The sequence below is a fragment of the Oncorhynchus mykiss genome, chromosome 17 (genome assembly GCF_013265735.2).
Source record: "Oncorhynchus mykiss isolate Arlee chromosome 17, USDA_OmykA_1.1, whole genome shotgun sequence".
Lineage (NCBI taxonomy): Eukaryota > Metazoa > Chordata > Actinopteri > Salmoniformes > Salmonidae > Oncorhynchus > Oncorhynchus mykiss.
This window is the reverse complement of record NC_048581.1, coordinates 57,495,492-57,519,971: the sequence shown is the minus strand read 5'-3', so window position 1 is coordinate 57,519,971 and position 24,480 is coordinate 57,495,492. Positions and strand designations below refer to the sequence as shown.

Sequence of the window (24,480 nt, the reverse complement as noted above, 5' to 3'; positions counted from 1 at the left end):
AATGCTGCAGCTATATTTGCAAAGATTCCCTGTCAATAAGCTCTGATGAAACTGTTGTGTCTTGGTACCAAGGATGACTGATAAAGCAAAATAACTCAATTTAGATGTTTGATGCACAGATGAGAATGGAAAGAATGAAGAGGATACTTCATACACTGACTCCTATGTGCATTTTTATTTCTCATGTGTATTTTATCTGAATTAGTATTGATTCTGTGCTCTCTTAAAAATCTATTCAGGATTCAACTAAAATCCTCTATCTAGGCTATCGATGGGTTGGTTGTTTAGCAACAAAATCTATGCGTGCACAACTATGGGGCAAAACAGACATGGTTGGCTTAGATTGTTGACAACATGTAAACTATATTTTGTGTCCAAATACAAACAAAACAAAAATACATTTGCACAAATACATTGTTACAGTTGTTGGTTAGATAGCTAGCTAATTTGAGCCATATTAGCATAGACATGACATCAAATCAAGTTGTATTAGTCACATTCGCTGAATACAACGGGTGTAGACCTTACAGTGAAATGCTTACTTACGAGCCCCTAACCAACAATGCAGTTTAAAAAAATATGGATAAGAATAATAAATAAAAGTAACAAGTAATTAAAGAGCAGCAGTAAAATAACAATAGTGAGACTATATACAGGGGGGTACTGGTACACAGTCAATGTGCGGGGGCACCGGTTAGTTGAGGTAATATGTACATGTAGGTAGAGTTAGTAAGGTGACTATGCATACAGTAGATGATAACAACAGAGAGTAGCAGCGGTGTAAAAGAGGGGGGGGGGGGCAATGTGAATAGTCTGGGTAGACATTTGATTCGATGTTCAGGAGTCTTATGGCTTGGGGGTAGAAGCTGTTTAGACATGGTATCAATTACAAGATACAACGAGCTGAAACGAGCCACCTATGATTCCCCACACGGCAGCTTCTTCACATTGTTGCTATCTGCCCGTTCAGAATCATAACACACAGCCTTCTGCCTCATCGTTTCTGTGACCTTGCTGGTTGGCTACCTGACCATAGAGTAAATACACCTCCCACCTCAGACCTTTAGGATTAGGCTGGGGGGTATAGCGTGGTTAAGTATGGGACAGGCGGAGTGTCATGCACTCCGGGATTAGGAAAGTGATGAAAGTGAAAGATTCTGGGGGGGGGGGGGGATAGGGCTTTCCTCAGGATAGGGGGCGACTTTTTGGGAGAGGGACAATGGAGGACAGTTAGATACATTGTAAATCTAATATAAAGTGTCTAGCAGCTTGATCATCATGGTATTTTATGTTAGTAATTTTGCAGGCATGAATTATGGTAAGTATACATGGTAAGTATACCTAAAACTTGTATCTCATTATGGTAAGTGGTGAAATAAGTATAGCTGGTTATAATTATAATCTGTAATAGCAGATAATAAGAAATGATGACAAATCTTTACCTGGCTAAAAGATATGTAATATTTATTTAACTAGGCAAGTCAATTAAGAACAAATTCTTATTTACAATGACAGCCTAGAAATAGTGGGTTAACTGCCTTGTTTAGGGGCAGAGCGACACATTTTTAACTTGTCAACTTGGGGATTCAATCTAGCAACCTTTCGGTTACTGACCCAACGCTCTAACCACTAGGCTACCTGCCGCCCCAAATATAATGTATTTGTTGACAGGAAACTCACTCTACATCTACTCTACAGATGAAGTTGTGTGGAAAAAGGACTGGGGTGGGGCAAAATGTACTGTCATTATTAGTTAATAATCATTTTGATCAGAGTGTGAAACTATCCAAACAGATCTGCAAGGAAGGTGGATCCTTTCGAATATGCTAGTGGACGATAAACAGATTTGACTTATTAATCTATATGGTCCATCCAAATAATGATGATCGACACTTCTTAGAAAAATATTTCTAACACTCTATTGAACTCACAAGCAACGATCCTATTATTATGGTGGGAGACTATAACACGGTTTTAAGTACTTAAATGGACCGTAATGGAAATCCCAATACAAACTATCACCTTCAAGAACTTAAGGAGATCACGAATATCTTGGACACATTAGAACTAGTGGAAACAGTGCCTTCAGAAAGTATTCACACCCCTTGACCTTTTCAAAACGGTGTTGTTACAAAGTGGGACTAACATTTATTTAATTGTCTTTTTTTTCTCCAACGATCTATACAAAAAAATGTAACATTTGAAAAAAATAAAAACCACTAACATACCACATGACCAAAAGTATGTGGACACCTGCTCGTCCAACATCTCATTCCAAAATCATGGGCATTAATATGGAGTTGGTCCCCACTTTGCTGCTATGACAGCCTCCACTCTTCTGGGAAGGTTTTCCACTAGATGTTGGAACATTGCTGCGGGGACATTCAGCCATAAGAGCATTAGTGAGGTCAGGCACTTATGTTGGGCAATTAGGCCTGGATTGCAGTCGGCGTTCCAATTCATCTCAAAGCTGTTCAATGGGGTTGAGGTCAGGGCTCTGTGCAGGCCACTCAAGTTCTTTCACACTGATCTCAGCAAACCATTTCTGCATGGACCTTACCTTGTGCATGGGGGCATTGTCATGCTGAAACAGGAAAGGGCCTTCCCCAAACTGTTGCCAAAAAGTTGGAAGCACAGAATCGTCTAGAATGTCATTGTATATTGTAGCATGATAATGTACCTTCACTGGAACTACGGGGCCTAGCCTGAACCATGAAAAACAGCCCCACACCATTATTCCTCCTCCACCAAACTTGACAGTCGGCACTATGCATTCGGGCAGGTAGCGTTCTCCTAGTATCAACCAAAGCCATCTTTGTCCATCGGACTGCCAGATGGTGAAGCGTGATTCATCACTCCAGAGAACTCGTTTCCATTGGTCCAGAGTCCAATGGCGGCGAGCTTTACAACACTTCAGCCTGGCATTGCTCATGGTGATCTTAGGCTTGTGTGTGGCTGCTCAGCCATGGAAAGCCATTTCATGAAGCTCCCGACGAACAGTTATTGTGCTGATGTTGCTTCCAGAAGAAGTTTGGAACTCGGGAAGAGAGTGTGACAACCGTTCTGTGAGCTTGTGTGGCCTATCACTCCTGCTCCTGGACATTTCCACTTCACAATAATAACAGAAATTTGACAAACTGACTTGTTGGAAAGGTGGCATCCTATGATGGTGCCACGTTGAAAGTCACTGAGCTCTTCGATAAGGCCATTCTGTTTGTCTATGGAGATCGCATGGCTGTATTTTTTGATTTTATACACCTGTCAGCAATGGGTGTGGCTGAAATAGCCAAATCCACTAATTTGAAAGGGTGTCCACATACTTTTGTATATATAGTGTATATCTTGATTAGATTTTAGGTTTTCAAACCCCTGAGTCAATCACAAGAGGCTGCTGAGGGGAGGATGGCTCATAATAATGGCAGGAACTGAATAAATGGAATCGCACAAATTGATAACATTCCACCTATTCTGTTCCAGTCATTACCACAAGCCCGTCCTTTCCAATTATGGTGCCACCAACCTCCTGTGGAGTCAATACACATTAGAATAACGTTTGGCAGCGATTACAGCAGTGGATATTTCTGGGTAAGTCTCTAAGAAAATTCTACACCTGGATTGTGCAACATTTGCCCAATATTCTTTAAAAAATTCTTCAAGCTCTGTCAAATTAGTTGTTGATCATTGCTAGAAAACCATTTTCAGGTCTTGCTATATACTGTATTTTCAAGCAGATTTATGTCAACACTGTAACACAGCAACTCAGGAACATTAGCATTCAATGTCTACTTGGTAAGCAACTCCAGTGTAGATTTGGCCTTGTGTTTTAACTAGGCAAGTCAGTTAAGAACAAATTCTTATTTTCAATGACGGCCTAGGAACAGTGGGTTAACTGCCTGTTCAGGGGCCAGAACAACAGATTCCGGTTACTAGTCCAACGCTCTAACCACTAGGCTACCCTGCCGCCCCAGGGTTCCGTGTTTACAAGCATACCCATAACATGATGCAGCCACCACAATGCTTGAACATATGGAGGGTGGTAATGTTTTGTATTGGATTTGCCCCAAACATAACACTTTGTAGTCAGGACAAAAAGTCCATTGCTTTGCCACATTTTTGGCAGTATTACTTTAGAGCCTTGTTGAAGAAAACTGCATGTTTTGGATTATATTTATTCTGTACAGGCTTCCTTCTTTTCACTCTGTCAATTAGGTTAGTATTGTGGAGTAACTGTTCTTGATCCACCTTCAGTTTTCTCCTATCACAGCCATTAAGCTTTGTAACTGTTTTAAAGTCACCATTGCCCTCGTGGTGAAATCCCTGAGCGGTTTCCTTCCTTTCCGGCAACTGAGTTAGGAAGGACGCCTGTATCTTTGTAGTGACTGGGTGTATTGATGCATCATCATCATCATCATCATCATCAAAGTGTAATTAATAACTCCCCCATGCTCAGAGGGATATTCAATGTCTGCTTTTTCTATTTTTACTCATCTACCTATAGAGGCATTTGAAAAACTCCATGGACTTTGTGGTTGAATCTGTGTTTGCAATTCATTACTCGACTGAGGAACCTTACAGATAATTGTATATGTTGGGTACAGAGATGAGGTAGTCATTCAAAAATCAAGTTAAACACTATTATTGCACACAGAGTCCATACAACGTATTATGTGACTCGTTAAGCACATTCTTACTCCTGAACTAATTTAGGCTTGCCATAACAAAGGGGTTGAAGACTTACTGACTCAAGACATATCAGATTTCATTTTTTATTTAATTGTCAAATTTTAAAAATAAAAAAGGTGAGTCCAATGAAGCGCTGATGGGCGTAAGATGGTGACAGGTGTGCTTAATGATGGACAGCCTGGTGCCCTCGAGCACCAGAGAGGAGGAGCGAGAGCAGGCGTGACTGTACCCCCCCCCCCCCCCCTTTAGGGGCGCCACCCAGCATCCCACCTGGGCGAGCCTGACGGCCCGGTTGAGGCGTGGGAGTCTGATGATCCATCTGAGGCGTGGAAGCCTGACGAGCTGGCTAAGGCGTGGGAGCCTGACGAGCCAGCTGAGGCGTGACGTGGGATGGGAGCCTGTCAAGCCAACCGAGGCAAGAAAACCTCTCAAGCCAGCTAAGGCATGGAAGCCTGACGAGCCAGCTGAGGAATCCCCAGCTCCTTTGGCAGTGGCACCTGGACCCAACGTCACCAACCAAAACAAAAAAACAAACAAAAAACTCCCTCTATGCTTCCAATATTGGTGTCAGCATTCTGTGAGGACAGACGCTGGGAGACGAGAAGCAAGTACAGGGAGTGAATATGTAAGAAATTAATATTTAAATATAAATAAATATTTTATAAACAGACATGAAACAAAACACAGACAGTGTCTGGACAACGGAAACATAACGACATTAATGCTGACACAGGTATCAAACTGAGGAATAGACAGATATAGAAGAGGTAATCAATAAAGTGATGGAGTCCAGGTGAGTCCAATGAAGCGCTGATGGGCGTAAGATGGTGACAGGTGTGCGTAATGATGGGCGCCCTCGAGCGCAAGAGAGGGGGAGCAGAAGCAGGCGTGACAGAATAGACCATTTATGCAGTATTGGATGCCAAATTTTTTAAAACATTGGACTTCTATAAGAGGTATTGTATTGAATATGTTCTATATGTATTACATTCCCTAAATCCTGTAACCACATTTCAAAGGTAGGTACAGTCTCCAATTTCCAAAATTGCAGAATGAGCCTTTTGGCTAATAGAGTACAAAGAGAGACAGCCTTCCCTTCCTGGTTATTCCCATCAACTGTACCGAACAGAGCAATGAATGGGTCTGGGAAATCTGCCATTTTCAACCTGTATATGGGTACAAGAGACAAAAAAATTGTATAACTGACTTTCTCCTGCACAACATAGGTACAGCATACCCCCTTATTGTATAGGACACTTTCAGAGGCCACTCAATTTCAGAGGCCATTCAATTCAATACTCATCTTTAAAACAAAAGCAGTTTCAGTCAAAAGAGATTAGACAAAGGAACAGTGGTGTAGTAAAAATACTTGAAAGTACTAGTAGTTTAGTTTATTTTGTGGCATTTTCTGTACTTTACTTTGCTATTTATTTTTTTGACAACTTTTAATTTTACTTCACTACATTCCTAAAGAAAATTATGTACTTTTTACTCCATATTTTTTCTCTGGTGCCCAAAAGTACTCGTTACATTTTAAATGCTTAGCAGGACAGGTAAATGGTCTAATTCACACATTTATCAAGAGAACATCCCTGGTCATCCTTACTGCCTCTGATTTGGCAGACTCACTACACACATGCTTTGTTTGTAAATTATGTCTGAGTGTTGGAGCGTGCCCCTAGCTATCCGTAAATTAAGAAAATAAGAAAATGGTGCCGTTTGGTTTGCTTAATATAAGGAATTTGAAATGATTTATACTTGTACGTTTACTTTTGATGCTTAAGTATATTTTAGCAATAACATTTACTTTTGATACTTAAGTATATTTAAAACCAAATACTTTTAGACTTTTACTCAAGTAGGATTTTACTGGGTGACATTCCCTTTTACTTGAGTCATTTTCTATTAAGGTATCTTTACTTATACTCAAGTACGACAATTGGGTACTTTTTCCACCACTGCAAAGGAAATAGAGGAACTAACAGCACAGGTAGATAGCAATAAAACATTTACTATAATGGAATAGAATAAGTTAGAGTGAAAACAAAAACAACTGGAGGAACTTATTCAAGAACAATAAAGTGTAGTTTATTACAAAAATAAAGCGAAGTGGATCATTAAAAAAAATGCAATACATTTCTCTTGAATCTTCAACATAAAAATGCTACCAAAAAATAATTGACAGAAGCTCGTTAAAAATGACAGTTATCCATGATTCACCAAATTATATTTTAAAAAAGGAAACAAAATATTTTAAGCATGTTTTATTGTCAGTCTCCTCCATCTCCCCTAAATGGTGTTAACGGTAAGGATTATTTTCCTAATAATGATCAGGTTAAATTAACAAAATGTAAAGAAATATCTGTGTGAAGGCCAACTTACAGAAAAGGAAATTAAATCCTTTCAGTCTGGAAAAACCCCAGGGTTTGATGGCATACCAGTAGAGGTATATCAAATATGTTTTGATGTGCTCAAAGATCTATTATTTGCAAGTTTTAACTACTCCTTTAAAATGGTAGACTATCAGGTACTCAGCAAGAAGGTCTGATTTCACTATTACTGAAACAGGACTCATGTGGTAAGTATAAAGATTCAGTCAATTCAAACTGGAGGCATCTTACACTTCAAATGGTGTGATGCAAAAATCCTGACTAAATTAAGAGCGCATATAATTAAAAAGGTTTTACCAGATATTGTTCATTCTGATCAGACAGGTTTTTTTTACATGGAAGGAACACTGGAGATAATATACGACAATTACTTGAAACAATATAATAATATATAACATCAAAGAAACCAGAACTGGTCTTCATAGCAGATTTTGAAAAGCCTTTTGATAAAGTATGACTACAATTTATATATAAATGTAAAATGTTGGTGAATCTCTTATACAATGGGTTAAAGTTATCTATAGCAACCCCAGGTGAAAAATAGTCAATAACGGTTACTTCTCAGAAAGTATTGAAGTGTCAAGAGGAGTAAAACAAGGATGTCCACTGTCTCCATATCTATTTGTTATGGCAATCGAAATGCTAGCAATTAAAATCTGATCCAAAAAGAACATCAAGTGTTTCGAAATGCAGAGCTTAAAAACCAAAATTGTCAATGTATACCGATGACTCAAGTTTTCTAGAAGTCTGCAATCTGGATCCCTGCACGGTCTCATTGAAGATCTAGATAACTTATCTAGCCTTTCTGGACTAAAACCCAATTATGATCAGTGTACAATATTACATATTGGATTGTTAAAATACAACCTTTACATTACTCTGTAGTTTACCAATACAACTGGCTGATGGTGAAGTAGACATACAGTACCAGTCAAAAGTTTGGGCCACCTACTCATTCAAGGGTTTTTCTTTATTTTTACTATTTTCTACATTGTAGAATAATAGTGAAGACATCAACACTATGAAATAACACACATGGAATCATGAAGTAACCAAAAAAGTGTTAAACAAATCAAAATATATTTTAGATTTTAGATTCTTCAGAGTTGCCACTCTTTGCCTTGATGAGAGCTTTGCACACTATTGGCATTCACTCAATCAGCTTCACCTGGAATGCTTTTCCAACAGTCTTGAAGGAGTTCCCACATGTGCTGAGCACTTGTGTAAATCAGGTAAATCAGGTCTTCGTGATCGAATTGCTGCAAAGAAAACACTATTAAAGGACACCAGGAAGAAGAAGAGATTTGCTTGGGCCAGGAAACACAAGCAATGCACATTAGACCGGTGGAAATTGGTCCTTTTGTCTGGAGTTCCAATTGGAGATTTTTGGTTCAAACCGCCATGTCTTTGTGAGATGCGGTGTTGGAGAACAGATGATCTCTGCATGTGTATTTCCCACTGTAAAGCATGGGGGAGGAGGTGATTGTCACGCCCTGGCCTTAGTTATCTGTGTTTTCTTTATTATTTTGGTTAGGCCAGGGTGTGACATGGGTGATTTATTGTGTTTCGTCTTGTCTAGGGGTTTATTTGATTTATGGGGTTGTGTTCAGTGTAGTTGTCTAGGTAAGTCTATGGTTGCCTAGAGTGGTTCTCAATCAGAAGCAGGTGTTTATCGTTTTCTCTGATTGGGAAGCATATTTAGGCAGCCATATTCTTTGAGTATTTGGTGGGTGGTTGTCTCCTGTGTCAGTGCCACACGGGACTGTTTTCGGGTTTTCACGTTTCTTGTTTTGTATTCTGTTCATGTATAGTTTCTCTGATTAAAGAACCATGAACTTTAACCACGCTGCATTTTGGTCCTCCGATCCTTCTCGCCTCTCCTCTTCGGAAGAAGAGGAGGAAATCCCTTACAGTGATATGGTGTGGGGTTGCTTTGTGAAACCGTTTGTGGTGTATTTAGAATTCAAGGCACACTTAACCAGCATGGCTACCACAGCATTCTGTAGCAATACGCCATCCCTTCTGGTTCGGGCTTAGTGGGACTATTGTTTGTTTTTCAACAGGGCAATGACCCAACACACCTCCAGACTGTGTAAGGGCTATTTTACCAAGAAGGAGAGTGATGGAGTGCTGCATCAGATGACCTGGCCTCCACAATCACCCAAAGACAACCAAATTGAGATGGCTTGGGATGAGTCGGACTGCATAGGGAAGGAAAAGCAGCCAACAAGTGCTCAGCATAAGTGGGGACTCCTTCAAGAAAGTTGGAAAAGCATTCCAGGTGAGCTGGTTGAGAGAATGCCAAGAGTGTGCAAAGCTGTCATCAAGGCAAATGGTGGCTATTTGAACAATCTCAAATATAAAATATATTTTGATTTGTTTAATTACATGATTCCCTATGTGTTATTTCATAGTTTTGATGTCTTCACTATTATTCTACAATGTAGAAAAATTGTAAAAATAAAGAAAAACCCTAAAATGAGTAGGTGTTCTAAAACGTATGACTGGTAGTGTGATTGGGGGGTAACTAAAAATCTGTAAAAGCAAAAATGTAAAACAAAGTTACTTTTGTAACAAATGATCAACAAACGTTTGACAAACAAACGTTTTCCAAATGTACGCAGTTGTGTGCTGGGAGAGAGAGACAGAGAGAGAGCCTTGATGGGAGAGGAAGGTCTGGTCTCAAAGCCATGGACAGGTGACAAATGAGGGCCTATTGGGGTCAAAACCTCACCCCTCAATTAGCCCAGCATCCACCAGCACACAGACACGCACATACAGCCTGTTTGTGCAGGGCTCAGCTCAAGTATAAAAGCAGACAGCTTTCTGTGTAACTAGCATATACACACACAGTTTCAAATTATTTTATATGTGGTATGTTGTGACACAAATGAACCACATAGGACCAGAGCAGTTCCTATGTGTGGAGCTTCACTCCATGTACATGGGTAGGGCACTGCATCCATATCCTTGCAACACACCGTATGGGGAGGGAATGCTACAGTACGTTACAGTGCCGCACTGTGATATAAATAGCTTTTCCATGAAATGTTATAGTAATTAGCGACCAGGAAGCATGGACCCTCTCAACCCCTACTGCGGCACCCATGTACCTTGAGCGAATACTAAGAAGCAACTCTGGCATACTAAGAAGTGACGCTGGCACCGGTCCAGTTCAGCGTGTACTGTGTGAACCCGCACGGCCCATCAAAGGCAGTGCACACGCCCATGAGAGGGTGAATGGGTTCGAGGTGCGCAGGGAATAGTGTTTGAAGTACTCTCTGGCTCTATCTGAGAGACGGAAAAGGCGCTTTTCATCTTGCGGGATTGCTGAGGTGCCACAGGCGAGAGGAGATTCAGTCCTTCTCTTCTCAACGTGAAACTGTTCCATGAACACCAGAGGAGAGTGATAACGGAGAGAGAGAGTTCAGAGGGAGAGGAGGAAAGGGGAGAACAGAGAGAGGGGTGGAGAGATGAGGAGTAAAGAGAGAAGAGAGGAAGAAAGAGAAGTGAGATATGAGAAATGAGAAAGGATCAAACAGAGTGGGTGGAAGAGGAGAGGAGAAAACAGAGAAGAAAAAAAGAGAGAGAGGGAAAGATGCTAATGCAGCCCCATGGCATCCTGCTAACAGAGCAGAGCTGCACAGTACATGTTTCTTGCACCAGTGTCAGTGAGTGCACTCCCATTCATTCAAAACAAAGCAGCAGCTCCCACGCCTGACATTTTAATAGAGATATCTTATGGACCTATCAATAACCAAGGCCCACAACTGTCTAATAAACAAGCCATTAAAGAAACAGAAACATGGGGTTTCCATCCCTCCCATTCAAAGCCCATTCCCCTGCAAAACAAAAGCCTCGCTTCTAAATGGAAGAGTCACTCTTCTTCCAGTTCCATCATATCATATCTGTGCTGCTGATTCAGATGCTGCTTGAGGCCAAACACTTCCCCTCTAATGGACAGGAGAAGCTGTGTCATGTCATGTCCGGCCCGAGGAAGAGTGTTGAGACAGGTTTAACACATCCATGGGGCAACAGAGTACAACACTGGACGGGGCATACTGGAATGGAGGCACCACATCCATATAACCCTCAAACACAAGATACACTGTTACGCAGACTCTGTCATCAGAAGAGGGGCAAACACGTTTGCAGTATGTCCCACTAACAACACGCAGAGGGAGAGGGCGAGAATGAAGGGAGGAGAGGGAGAGAGATGGAGACTGCTATGTTGTCAACTGGTGGAGAAAGCTGGACACACTAAGGCCGGAGGATAGCCGACATTGACCATTCTACGGCCACTTCTTTGACCTCAAAAACCTGGACGATGAGAATCACATCAAATAATCACATCAAAGTCATATAAGGTTAGATTGATAAGTACTTGTATCATACAACTTTGTGATGCTCCACATGAGTCCCATTCTATGTTAACGGATTCAAAATGTACTAAAGCTCGACAATTGCTCCTGTTTTCACCACCTCTCCATTCTCTAACAGACCATAGGCAATACTTGTTCAAAAAACGATTCATAGGAATCATTTTCCACAATGGTGAGCGAGCTGTAAGCCTGCAACAGCAGTCAAGATCTCATGCCTGGCAAGAACAATGATGCATCCCTCAGAGGACCAAAGGCTGGACTTGCTTTGAGGGTTGTCAATAGCAACTGACACTGTGATTTTCATTACCATGGGCCACAGTTGTTTTGGTAGCAGATATTCAAGAATAGGTAATTCATCAGAAAGTAGGCCTATGTGCAGAACGAGGATCATTCATGAAAGTTCAGCTACAAAGAAGTTTGATGAGTAAAATGGACTATTAATTAACGGAAGGGACAATCTATTAGCCCTAATGGATATGGACAATTGAAAGTCATTTCTTGACGTTTTGACAACTCCTTATTTGAAGAACAAACAAATAAACATCATATGAACGGCACAGGCACTTATTTATCTCTGACAATAATAAGCAACTGTAAAAATCATCTCACATTCGTTTGGCGCATGTGTGGTATGTATTCATTTGTGGATGTCCATCATCCATTTCCTATGATATGCAGGACCGGCTGGAGTCACAAAGCGAGATTTGGTTGGGGGGGGCGCCAAGCAGGCAATCTTGATGACAGAGAGAGAAATTTAGTTTTTAAAGTTCATTTCTATACATTTTGCCATCGGACAGAGAGAACATTTAGCAATGTTAAAATACATTTCATGCAATTCTACAAAATTTGCCATGGGGCTGGGAGACATTTTTGCAGTTTTAAGCAAGTTTTTTGCAGTTCTACATGTTTTGCCATGGGGCGCAGAGAGCCATAAGCGACCTCTTATGTTGCTTATGCCTGGAGATACCCTGATGATATGTTACCAATTACAATTAGTATGATACAGTTCCTTAAAATTGATTTTACTGTCTAAATTGTCTACGATATACACAAAATACTCTACAAAGTGGAAGACAAATTCTAACATTTGTAAAAAAAAAATCATGAAAAATAAAGGAATATGTCAAATCAAACTTTATTTGACACATGCGCTGAACATCTGTAGACCTTACTGTGAAATGCTTTACAAGCAAGAAAATATTTACCAAATAAACTAAAGTAAAAAATAAAATAACACAATAAAATAACAATAACGAGGCTGGGGTGCTGGGGTGTGTCAATGTAAATAATCCGGTGGCCATGTCTTGATTAAATAAGTATTCAACCCCCTTATTCAATATATGTTAGAATCACCTTTGGCAGCGATTACAGCTGTGAGTCTTCCTGGGTAAGTGGCTCGAACTGAATTAATGGAATCACATCAATTGATACCATTTCACTTATTCTGATCCAGCCATTACCACGATCCCATCCTTCCCAATTATGGTGCCACCAACCTCCTGTGGAGTCAATACACATTAGAATCACATTTGGCAGCGATTACAGCTGTGAATATTTCTGGGTAAGTCTCTAAGAGCTTTCCACACCTGAATTGTGCAACATTTGCCCATTATTCTTTTTTTTTTATTCTTCAAGCTCTGCTAATTTGATTGTTGATCATTGCTTGACAACCATTTTCAGGTCTTGCCATACATTTTCAAGCAGATTTATGTCAAAACTGTAACTCAGCCACTCAGGAACATTCACTGTCTTCTTGGTAAGCAACTCCATTGTAGATTTGGCCTTGTGTTTTAGGTTGTTGTCCTGTTGAAAAGTGAATTAATCTCCCAGTGTCTGGTGAAAAGCAGACTGAACCAGGTTTTCCTCTAGGATTTCCCTGTGCTTAGCTTCATTCCGTTTCTTTCTTATCCTGGGGTCCTTAACCTTTTCACTTGCGAGTTCCAAATATCTCTAACGGTCGCCCCAGCATGAGTGGTTTTATGCACGTGATGTCAGAATGCACTCACTGTTCCAAAATGTGATTGTTACGTAACAGGACAGTTAACACGCGCTGCCTGCTAATTATCTATAGGCTATGTTTCAACTTGTCAATTTCAAATTATTTTCTAACAAATTGTATTTTCCAACAACAGTTTGAATTTAAGTGTGTTCCGCCTCCTCATAAATTCACATAGAAGTAGCCCATTTCAGTGTTGGGGACTATTTATGTTTGAGGCTTTATTGAGCCGGACAAACTTTCCTCTTCGAGGAGAGCCCTTCCCCATTTTTTCTGCACTTCAAGTATGCAGACATTTGCACAGTCTTGCTGGCATATTTTCCGGCTAGCGCTCTCATTGCCTCCATTGTTGTTTTCCTTACAAATAATAACTTAGGACATGTGTGCCTTATATTCTGTATATCATGTTGTCGTTTCTACTGAAGCATACAGTACGTATGTATGAATGTATGGAGCATAATGTATTCACAGTTGTATTCACGCTTTCAAGTATTGGTGACAAATATTGCATTCCGATTATTGCATAGATTGTAATGGACACCTATGATGTGTGTAAAATACTTGTTTGGTATTTTGTTGTACTGCTTATAATGAGTTAATGCTAAGCTATTTTACAGCTATGTGTGGCGCCATGTTTGTTGATATTATGCAATGCATTCTGGGTGTCACGTAAATGTCGGTCAGACCAAAGAAGTTATAATGAGGTGATGTAATGGTTCACTTGTCTTTCGAGTAAACTTCCGGAAGTGAATGAATGGAAGTAGACAACACACCCCCTTCAACATGCAAACAGACCAAATTCATCTTGTCTCCTCTTAATATCTTTGGTTGACACAAAAAAACAAACATGGTGGCGAGCACAAACTACCCATCGTCGGATTACTTTTGATTTCTATAAAGTGTTTTACTCAATTATTTTGATCAATGTTAAGTTCACCCGTGATGTGATGAATTATAAATAGTAATTGCTATTAGCTCATTCATATTGGGGTTTCTGTCAGCAGAGAGTTCTCATATGACCGGTTGTGTTACATCAATCTTTCCTCAGTTAGCGCTAGGACTAATGTAGCCTACATTTTCCAGTTTGGATGTATGCTGTCGCTACTTCTGTGAAGGTCTGAATATTGCATCCCAAATAAACTGGTCACACTCAGGACATAACTTTGTAAGGACTGTAAGGTCATTTCACTGTAAGGTTGTATTCGGCGCATGTGGAAAAATACAATTTTATTGGATTTGTTTGTGCAACATGTTTCTGTGAAAAAAACAGTGTGACTAGCTCAAGTGCTGACTGTTGTGTAAAGCGAAACTGGGCATTCTAAATAAGCGCTCTAATCACACCGGTTTGAGATCCCACCTGTTTGTTGGTACATGTGTAAAGGTTAACGATTAAAAGCATACCCATAACATGATGCAGCCACCACTATGCTTGAAAATATGGAGAGTGGTACTCAGTTATGTGTTTTATTGGATTTTCCCCAAACATAACTCTTTGTATTCAGAAAAACATATTTATTGCTTTGCCACAATTTTTGCCGTTTTACTTTAGTGCCTTGTTGCAAACAGGATACATGTTTTGAAATATGTGTATTCTGTACAGGCTTCCTTCTTTTCACTCTGTCAATTAGGTAACTACAATGTTGTTGATTCAGCCCCAGTTTTCTCCTATCACAGTTTTCTCCTATCATCAACCCAATCTTCGGGCTACCCAAGAGGAAACGTCGGGGTTACAGAGGAAAGAGAGGGGGGATCCTGGTGAGATTAAGGCGAAAGGAAAACCGGCCACCTCTTCCCTCCATTCTACTGCGAATGTACAGTCACTTGATAATAAGATGGATGACCTCAATTGCGGATTTGCTACCAACGGGACTCTCGGAATTGCAATATTCTTTGCTTTTCAGAAACATGGCTCTGTGACAAGATACACCCCATGGCTATGCAACTTGATGGATTCTCCATTCACAGGGCGGACAGGACAGTGGAGTCGGGGAAATCGAGGGGGGGGTGGGGTTTACCTCTTCATCAACTCCAACTGGTGTGCTAATTCCAGCGTGGTGGAAGTGTTGACCCACTGTTCACCCATCTTGAAATACCTTATTGCCAAATGTCGACCCATCTGGCCTCCCGAGCAGCGCACTACAGCCTGGGGTTTGATCACAGGCTGTGTCATTGCTGGCCGTGAACGGGAGTCACATAAGGAGGCGCAAAATTGGCCCAGCGTCATCTGGGTTAGTGGAGGGTTTATCCGGGGGGCTTTACTTGGCTCATCGCGCTCTAGCGACTCCTTGTGGTGGGCCGGGTGCCTGCAGGTTGACTTCTGAACAGTATTTCCTCCGACACATTGGTACAGCTGGCTTCCGAGTTAAGCAGGCAAGTGTTAGGGAGCACGGTTTGGCGGGTCATGTTTCGGAGGACGCATGACTCGACCTTCGCCTCTCACAAGCCCGTTGGGGAGTTGCAGCGATGATACAAGATTGTAATTAGATCGCAATTGGATGTCACAAAATTGGGGAGAAATACAAAATACAAAAAAATAATAATAATTAAAGGCTGACCCTTCTACCTCTGAAGGGAGTTTACAGCTGTTATCGGTGACTGGCGTATACATTCCACCTCAGGACAAGAAAAATAACAAGCTGGTGCATAATGAACTAGGCTATAAAAAAGCAGGAAACCCTACACCCAGAGGCTGCCTTTCTGGTTGCCTGCTATTTTAATTTGGCTTCACTAAGACATGTGATGCCCAACTTCCATCAACATGTCTCCAACACCACTAGGGCCAATAAAGTCCTAGACCACTACAATTCTATCCACAAGCAAACATACAAGGCCCTCACTCGTCTGCCATTCGGCAAATCAGATGATGACTCCGTACTCTTGCTTCCTGTTTACAAGCAGATGCTGAAACAGGAAGTACCCACGATTAGTTCCGTTGAGAAATGGTCACCAGAATCAGAGGGTATGCTTCAGTACTGCTTTGCTAGCGCTGATCGGAATATGTTTTGAGACTACACCGATAACCACCTCCGTCACCGGCTTCACGTTGTACCCGCAGTGAGGGTTCACTTTTCCAATCAAATACCCTGGATTTACACTGAGGTTGGTGCTAAACTAAAGAGCGGGGCTACTGCACACAGAGCTATCATAAATAACTCTGATGCTACGGCCGAAGACAGGAATAAGTTCAAGAAGGCCCGCTATGACCTCCCCAGTGTCATTAAACAAAGAAAAGGACAATATAGGAATAATGTGGAATCATATTACACAGGCTCTAACACCTGCCTCATGTGGCAGGGGCTCCAGTCTATTACAGATGACAAAGAAAGACCCAACTGTGATCTATCTGCCCAACAATGCCTCTCTACCAGACGAATTCAAAGCATTTTATGCACGCTTGGACAGCAACAACATTGAGCCGGGTGTGAGGGCCGTCACCGACCCAGAGGACTGGGTGATCTTGCTCTCCGAGGCTGACGTACGAAGGGTCTTTAATCAGGTCAACACCTGCAAGGCCGATATTCCAGGACGCGCTCTCAGAGTATGCGCAGAACAGCTGGCAGGCATATTCACAGTCCTTGTCAACCTCTCCTTGTCCCAGTCTGTATTCCCCACGTTTTAAGACGACCACAATCATGCCTGTTCCTAAGAAATCTAAGGCTTCATGCCACAATGATTACTGCCCTGTAACACTCACTTCTGTAATCATGAAGTGCTTTGAGAGGCTGGTTATGGCACACATTAACTCCACCATCCCAGCCACCCTGGACCCACTCCAATTTGCATACCGCCCCAACAAATCCATAGATGACTCAATCTCAATTGCTCTCCACACTGCCCTCTCCCACCTAAATAAGAGGAATACCTATGTGAGAATGTTGTACATTGACTACAGCTCAGCGTTCAACACCATTATCCCCTCCAAGCTTGTCACCAAGCTTAGGACTCTGGGTCTGAACACCTCCCTCTGCAACTGGATCCTGGACTTGAGGGGCCAACCCCAGGTAGTGAGCGTGGGCAACATCACCTCCACCACGCTGGCCCTTAACACAGGGATGTGTGCTTAGTCCCCTCCTGTACTCCCTGTTCAACCAATGACTCCAACACCATTATCAAGTTCACTGACGACACAACGGTGGTAGGCCTGATTACCGGAAACAAAGAGTCACCCTACAAGGAGCAACAACCTCTCACTCAACGTCAGCAAGACCAAGGAGCTGATCGTGGACTACAGGAAATGGGGGGGGGGGGGGCAGGGGGTGAGCACGCCCCCATCCACATCGATGGGGAGGCAGTGGAGCAGGTAGACAGCTTCAAGTTCCTCAATGTCCTAATCACTAAAGTCTTAAAATGGTCCAAACACACACACACACAACAGTGCCTCTTCCCCCTCAGGAGGTTGAAACAGTTTGGCATGGGCCCTGAAATCCTGAAAAGGTTCTACAGCTGTACCATTGAGAGCATATTAACTAGCTGTATCACTGCTTGGTATGGTAATAGCACCACCTCGATCGCTACAGAGGGTTGTGCGGACAGCCCAGTACATCACTGGGGCTGAGCTCCCTGCCATTCAGGACCCCTATATTTTCTCTGCTGCCGCACAGCAAGAGATACCTGTGCAAGTCTGACACCAACAGGCTCTTGAACAGCTTCTATCCCCAAGCAATACGACTGATAAACAGCTAACAAAATAGCTACATGGAGCGAGTTTTCCTTGTATCTTTATCAACCTTTTATTTCAGTATTTCAGTCTCTATGCACACTCACAGGGCCCAATACACACACAAACACTCACTCACATCATTTTCTCACTCACACATAATATGCACATACATTTATACTGACTCTACACACCCGCACACCCACTCACATGTAACCTGCTGCTACTTTGTTTATCTTATATCCTGTTGCCTAGTCACCTTATCCCTATACATATCTACCTCCATCACTCCAATATCCCTGCATGTAAATATGGTATTGGAACTGACTTTTTAAAATATTTTCCTGTATATAGTATGCTTACTTATTTACTTTATTGTGTATTCCATATTTCTTAAACTTATTTCTTGTGTGCTTTTTTCTAGTAATACATTGTTATTGATTATTGCATTGTTGGGATTTGAGTGTGCAAGAAGGGCATTTCACTGTACTTTTTTGAATTTGAAACATTCTATTGCGCACAGAGTGAGTCCATGCAACTTACGCAACAAGTCACATATTTAGGCTTGCCATAACAAAAGGGTTGAATACTTATCGACTCAAGAAATTTCAGCTTTACATTTTGTATTCATTTGTAAAAATCACAAAAAACATAATTCCACTTTGACACTATTGGATATTGTGTGTAGGCCAGTGACTAAAAATTTCAATTTAATCCATTTTAATTTCACACAACAAAATGTGAAAGAAGTCAAGGGGTCCGAATGCTTTCTGCAGGCACTGTATGCTATGAATTGCAATTCATACAATATGTTATGAATTTGGTAAATGTATGATATGTTACGAATTCCAATTTGTTGTGGCTGACGTTAGCTAAGCTAGGGGTTCGGGTTAAGGTTAAGGTTAGGGTTCGCTTTTGTGCTAAGCAGTTACAAAGTAGCTAAAAAGTAATAAGTAGTTGCTAATAAGCTAAAGTTGTCCATGATGAGATTTGAACACATTCACATTACTGTTTTATGTAACCATACCAAACCTAACCTATCATACTAATTTGGACATCTCGGATTTACATTTACTATGTTACGTCTAGTCTATGAGACCAGGCTGGTATGACAATCGAAGAAGAAGTTAAGGGAACACAAACCTATCTTTGTTCCCTCTTGGGAAAAAAACGGATTATTTGCATAGCTTTTCGTTTCCTTGTGCGGAATACATTATGTGTGTAAATGTTGTTGAACCACGGCGATTCGCCGCGAAAAGGTCACACACTCCCCTCGACCCCAACTGTTTCTCTGGCTTTGTGTCCTCACAGGGAAAAAACGAGCTGTGCCTATAAACTTCGCATTTAAAAGACAAGTGCGGTCGAGGGGGACTGCTGCATGGGGGAAACAATAGCAGCTTTTTTGGACACACTTTTTCTGACTACGATGAACAGCAGGGAATCCGGTAAAGCCCTCTTATAAAGAACCACAGAGCACAGCTGCTGGGCTCTATAATTTTAGGGAATGTTGGTGTTTTTTTCTCAGTAATAATACGCAAAACCTTCCTGTCCACATTTGAACATGTTATTTTATACTTGTTTATAGGCCATATTAGGCCTAAACTGTCCCTCTGCTATTTAAAGCATATCATATTGTAGGCTATATTTTGGCCATACAACTGCAAGATATGCAAAATAATGGATAATGTGCAAAGGTTCGGCGCAATATATCTGCCTGCCAAATGCTACATTATCCTTACTGATTTATGCACTCCAAACAGACATTGGCATAGCATTCAAAAGTCTGTCATGCGGCTAATGAAAGTCAAATCACAAAACATGACAGAACAACCGGAAATTGCAAATGATCAGTGACCTAATTTGCCAAAAACCGAAACAACGGTTTCAAAACGGCTATGTATAGGAACATGATACAGAGTTATTTAAAAGTATGTTACATGAAGTCTGGCCCTGAAATGATTCGAAACTAAGAAAATATGCTATAATTTGGGGTAGACTATAGACTTCCCCGGGCACAACCCCATAAATGACCTAGGCTAAATCCGCGCACGAGCTGTCAGTACTGGCACTCTAGCCTATAGCACAGCTGTAGGCTAGAAGTCCATCATCCAACAAATCCCTCCTCTTCATGTAGGCCTACATAGAAAGACTGAACAAAATAGTTACATTTATGCGTCATATGAATAATAATATGAATAATATTAGCCTAATAATAATCATAATACTATTGGCTTGACCAACTCAAAGTGAATTACTCTGGTGACCTGTCATAGAGTGATGAGGCTCTTTATTGATTTTCAAGTTCACACTTAATCTATACAGATATTTTTGACAGCAGTAGCAAACAGCTGACCCTGCATCATCGGGGCGGCAGGTAGCCTGGTGGTTAGAGCGTTTGGCCAGTAACTGAAAGGTTGCTAGATCGAATCCCCGATCTGACAAGGTAAAACGCTGTCGTTCTGCCCCTAAGGCGTCATTATACATAAGATTTTGCACTTAACTGACTTGCCTAGTTAAATGAAATAATTTGTCTTATTTAAACGGTTATGTATTTTACTTGATTAAATAGATGATCACAAAATCATTCGAAGAAGGCCTATTGAAATTCAAATGCCCAGGATATCCTCTGTCCAAGCATGCCAATAATAATCACAATCACCACACATTTGTCAACGACTTGCTGCTCACTCCTAGCATTGGTTTACAAAGTAATTAATCATTTTCAGCAGCTATGGGACAAAGTTGCATTACTCACGCTCGGAGGCCATAGTGATGACGGACTCCGTAGTGGCGTGATATTCGTCCTCCTCCATAAACTCATCCTGAAAGGACGCGTCTCCCTGGAAATCGTGATGGTCCAGAAGCTGCTGGAGTGGGGGTGCCTTGGGGAGCAGCTGGTTCACTACCTCCCTACTAATGTTAGGAGCCTGCTTGAGCCGCAGCTTGCTAAGGATCTGAGACTTGATGGTCTCCAGCCTCAGGACTTTACTTTGCTCTCGCCAAACGCATGCGGAACATCCATGAGCGCCCGCTTCTTCATCGAGGAGCGAAAGCCCGTCGTCCGTGGGAGTCTCGCTCGTTGGTGGCAAAAAAAGATTAGGCTCGTCACTCCCAGACAGTCCCAGACAAATATAAACCATCAAACACAGCAAAAAGTTATACCTCGGCATGATGATGACTTGTCAGGCTATATAACTTTCTGCTCGCGGTATCCCTTTCTCTACCCTGTGAAATGTTGCTTGTCACAACCTGTTTCCTTACCTTGCAAAGGTACCAATGATATGCAACTACTCCAATAGAGTCGCCTCTTAAAACGATTTTATTGTAGGACAGCAATAAACCTAGGAAGGTGCGTCCTAGTGGGTATTCTCTGTACTTAAGCCTATCTATCGATTTGACGCATAACCCGTTTTCATGCTATAGTTGTTTTGGTTGCCTTATCTGATAACAATTAAGTCCATAGGTGCGAATGTTAAGATGTGTCATTGAAAAGTGTGCAAGTACCTCCTAAAAGGGCTCGTTATATATCTCCGCTCCTCCGTGTCGTAATCCGTCTCCATTGGCTAAGATTCCAACAAAAGGCTTTTAGGTCTGTCACCAAGTCAAGAAAAAGAGGGAGCTAGAGGGAGGGAGCAAGGGAGAATGGATTGGAGAGTAGTTTGTCCAGTTTGCATTTTATTACTGTATTGAGATAAGGTTTCAAGTCATTACATGTCATTAGTGGTATGATTTTTTTTCTTTATGTTAAGAAACTAGTGTTGGTAAGCAGTGAATAGAAATTTCAACCACGACTTATCCTCCCCCTTCTCTTCTCTCACGTGTAATATGTCCCTGTTATATATATTGAACAAAAATTATAAACACATGTTTCATTAACTGAAATAAAATATTCCAGAAATGTTTCTTATGCACAAAATTCTTATTTCTCGGAAATGTGGTGCCGATTTGTTTTTACATACCTGTTAGTGAGCATTTCTCCTTTGCCAAGATAATCCATCCACCTGACAGGTGTGGCATATCAACAAGTCGATTAAACTGCATGATTATTGCAGAGGTGCACCTTGTGTTGGGGACAATAAAAGGCCACTCTAAAATGTGCAGTTTTGTCACACAACACAATGCCACATATGTCTCAAGTTTTGAGGGAACGTGCAATTGGCATGCTGACTGCAGGAATGTCCACCAGAGCTGTTGCAAGAGAATTGAATATTAATTTCTGTACATAAGCCACCTCCAACTTTGTTTTAGAGAATTTGGCAGTATGTCCAACCGGCCTCACAACCGCAGACCATGTGTAACCACGCCAGCCCAGGACCTCCACATGCGGTTTCTTCACCTGCCCAATCTCCTGAGACCAGCCATCCGGTAAGCTGATGAAACTGAGGAGTATTTCTGTCTGTAATAAAAGCCCTTTTGTGGGAAAAAAGTTATTCTGATTGGCTGGACCTGGCTCCCCAATGGGTGGGCCTGGCTCCCAAGTGGGTGGGCCTATGCCCTCCCAGGCCCACACATGGCTGCGCCCCTGCCCAGTCATGTGAAATCCATAGATTAGGGCATTTATTTCAATTGACTGATTTCCTTGTATGAACTGTAACTCAGTTAAATTGTTGAAATTGTTGCATGTTGCGTTTATATTTTTGTTCAGTAATATTATTTGTAAAATGAGTCAAATGTATGCATAAAATGATACATTGAACCTGGCCTGCCCCCATAGAATTGTGAAACTTTCAAACTTGACTCATAAGTGACAGGTTGTGGTAAATGGCAGTGGGATAGCATCTTTGTAATTTAAGAAGTATTATGTTGACAATAGTGACAATCATTTTGTGTTAGACTACCTCAAGACTTTGAATGCAATGATTTTACATTGAGATGTGCAAATGCAGCAAACATTCTAATATAGACTGTCAAACATCTAGACCCTGATGATAAAAACATGAATTCCATAAAAGAGTGGGATCTGCCAACAAAAGAAAACAATGGAGCAAATGCATCCCATGACATTTTCAATTGCACCTAACACGTGATTTAAATATATCTATATATCCATAGCACTCAAGGATTTACATTCCATGAGGGCACCACAACTTTTTCTAAACATGATTTGAAGCTTTAAATAATCTGTTAACAAAGTATTCTATTACATAAAGTCATAAGGGAGTTAGTTATATGCTCTTAGTTTTGGGCAAAACAGCCTGGGCAAAATCTCTTGTGAAATTATCAATGTTGGTCAGGCAATTTGTGATCTATCACTGACTTTAAAAAAAAAAACAATTATGAAGATTTGCTCTCATACCTTACCATATTTGTTCAATATGACAGTCTATGATTGTTTCAACCATTATATGCATGGTCAGTGCATTAGTAACAACTGTTAGATTTCAATACAGTAGCTCAATTTGAGTGACAAATGCCTGTTGGTAATGTTTTGTCTTTCTAAACAATATTCCAAACTAGCAATGAAGCCATTAACCAATAAACTAACCACATCGATCAATTAGTCAACCAATCGACCAATCAATCCATATACTCTAGCCATCATTATTTGAAATTAATCCCTTTTATTATTTCTAAAGTCCTCATCTCCTCAATGAACATTAAAGTTATATTGTTACTCAATCCTGGAATACACAATTGATTATTAATACTTTATTGAGGCCTCTACGTATGTAAAGCCAACTACAATGCACTTGTATATGAAGTGCATTACCTCTGTCTGCCATAAATACTTCCAGCTATTACATGCTAAATATTCTGAATCAATGTGATTACTTATTTTGAGATTATCTCTGACTAATTACTAATGGTAAGTATTGTTCCAATTATGGTATTGACTGTCCATCAGTTGAGTAGCCTACCATGTAGTGTACTGCAGAACTAGCTTACTACTGTCATCTACTGGCTGAATATACAGTTACAATTTCAGTTAAACAAGGTAGATTCAGAAGTTAGTAATATTCCATGTGCAAATGTATCCTTGGTAGAGCACATCTACCAGTAGAAGTCTACACAATAGCTACTTGGTATGTAATGGTGCCTAGTGGAGCTTGCTTTAATGAATCCTAAAGATATCAACAAGTAATTGATAGGTTAATACTGTGTAATAACCATTTTACCATGTACCTTCTTAGTAAATACATGGTAATTTCTTTATCTTGCGGCCCATTTTTTTCTCAAAACGGTATTTGGTAATGTCAAAATGTGTTTATTGGTTTGCATGTGAAAGTAGTAAAAGAGTCTGCGGGCCACTGTAGTATGTACTTTATATCACACTTTGAAACCACAGACCCTTTCCTTGTTTCTAGATGCCAATTCAGGCATGTGCCAATTGAATCTAGGGTAATCCCATTTTAGAGCAACTGAAATTAGGAA

The 24,480-nt window shown here is 40.9% G+C and overlaps 1 protein-coding gene across 2 annotated transcripts in view; it reads right to left on the bottom strand.

The window, feature by feature from the left end:
* Positions 1-21,667, bottom strand: part of LOC110494206 (growth/differentiation factor 11) — a 47,178-nt gene extending 25,511 nt beyond the window's left edge. The window contains exon 1 of one of the 2 annotated variants that reach the window (XM_021569041.2): positions 20,864-21,667. In XM_021569041.2, the coding sequence (XP_021424716.1) occupies positions 20,864-21,278 (415 nt within the window). In that variant the 5' untranslated portion in view covers positions 21,279-21,667. The remainder of the gene's footprint in view (positions 1-20,863) is intronic. The other variant, XM_021569042.2, reaches the window with a different exon arrangement.
* Between the last annotated feature and the right edge of the window lie 2,813 nt (positions 21,668-24,480).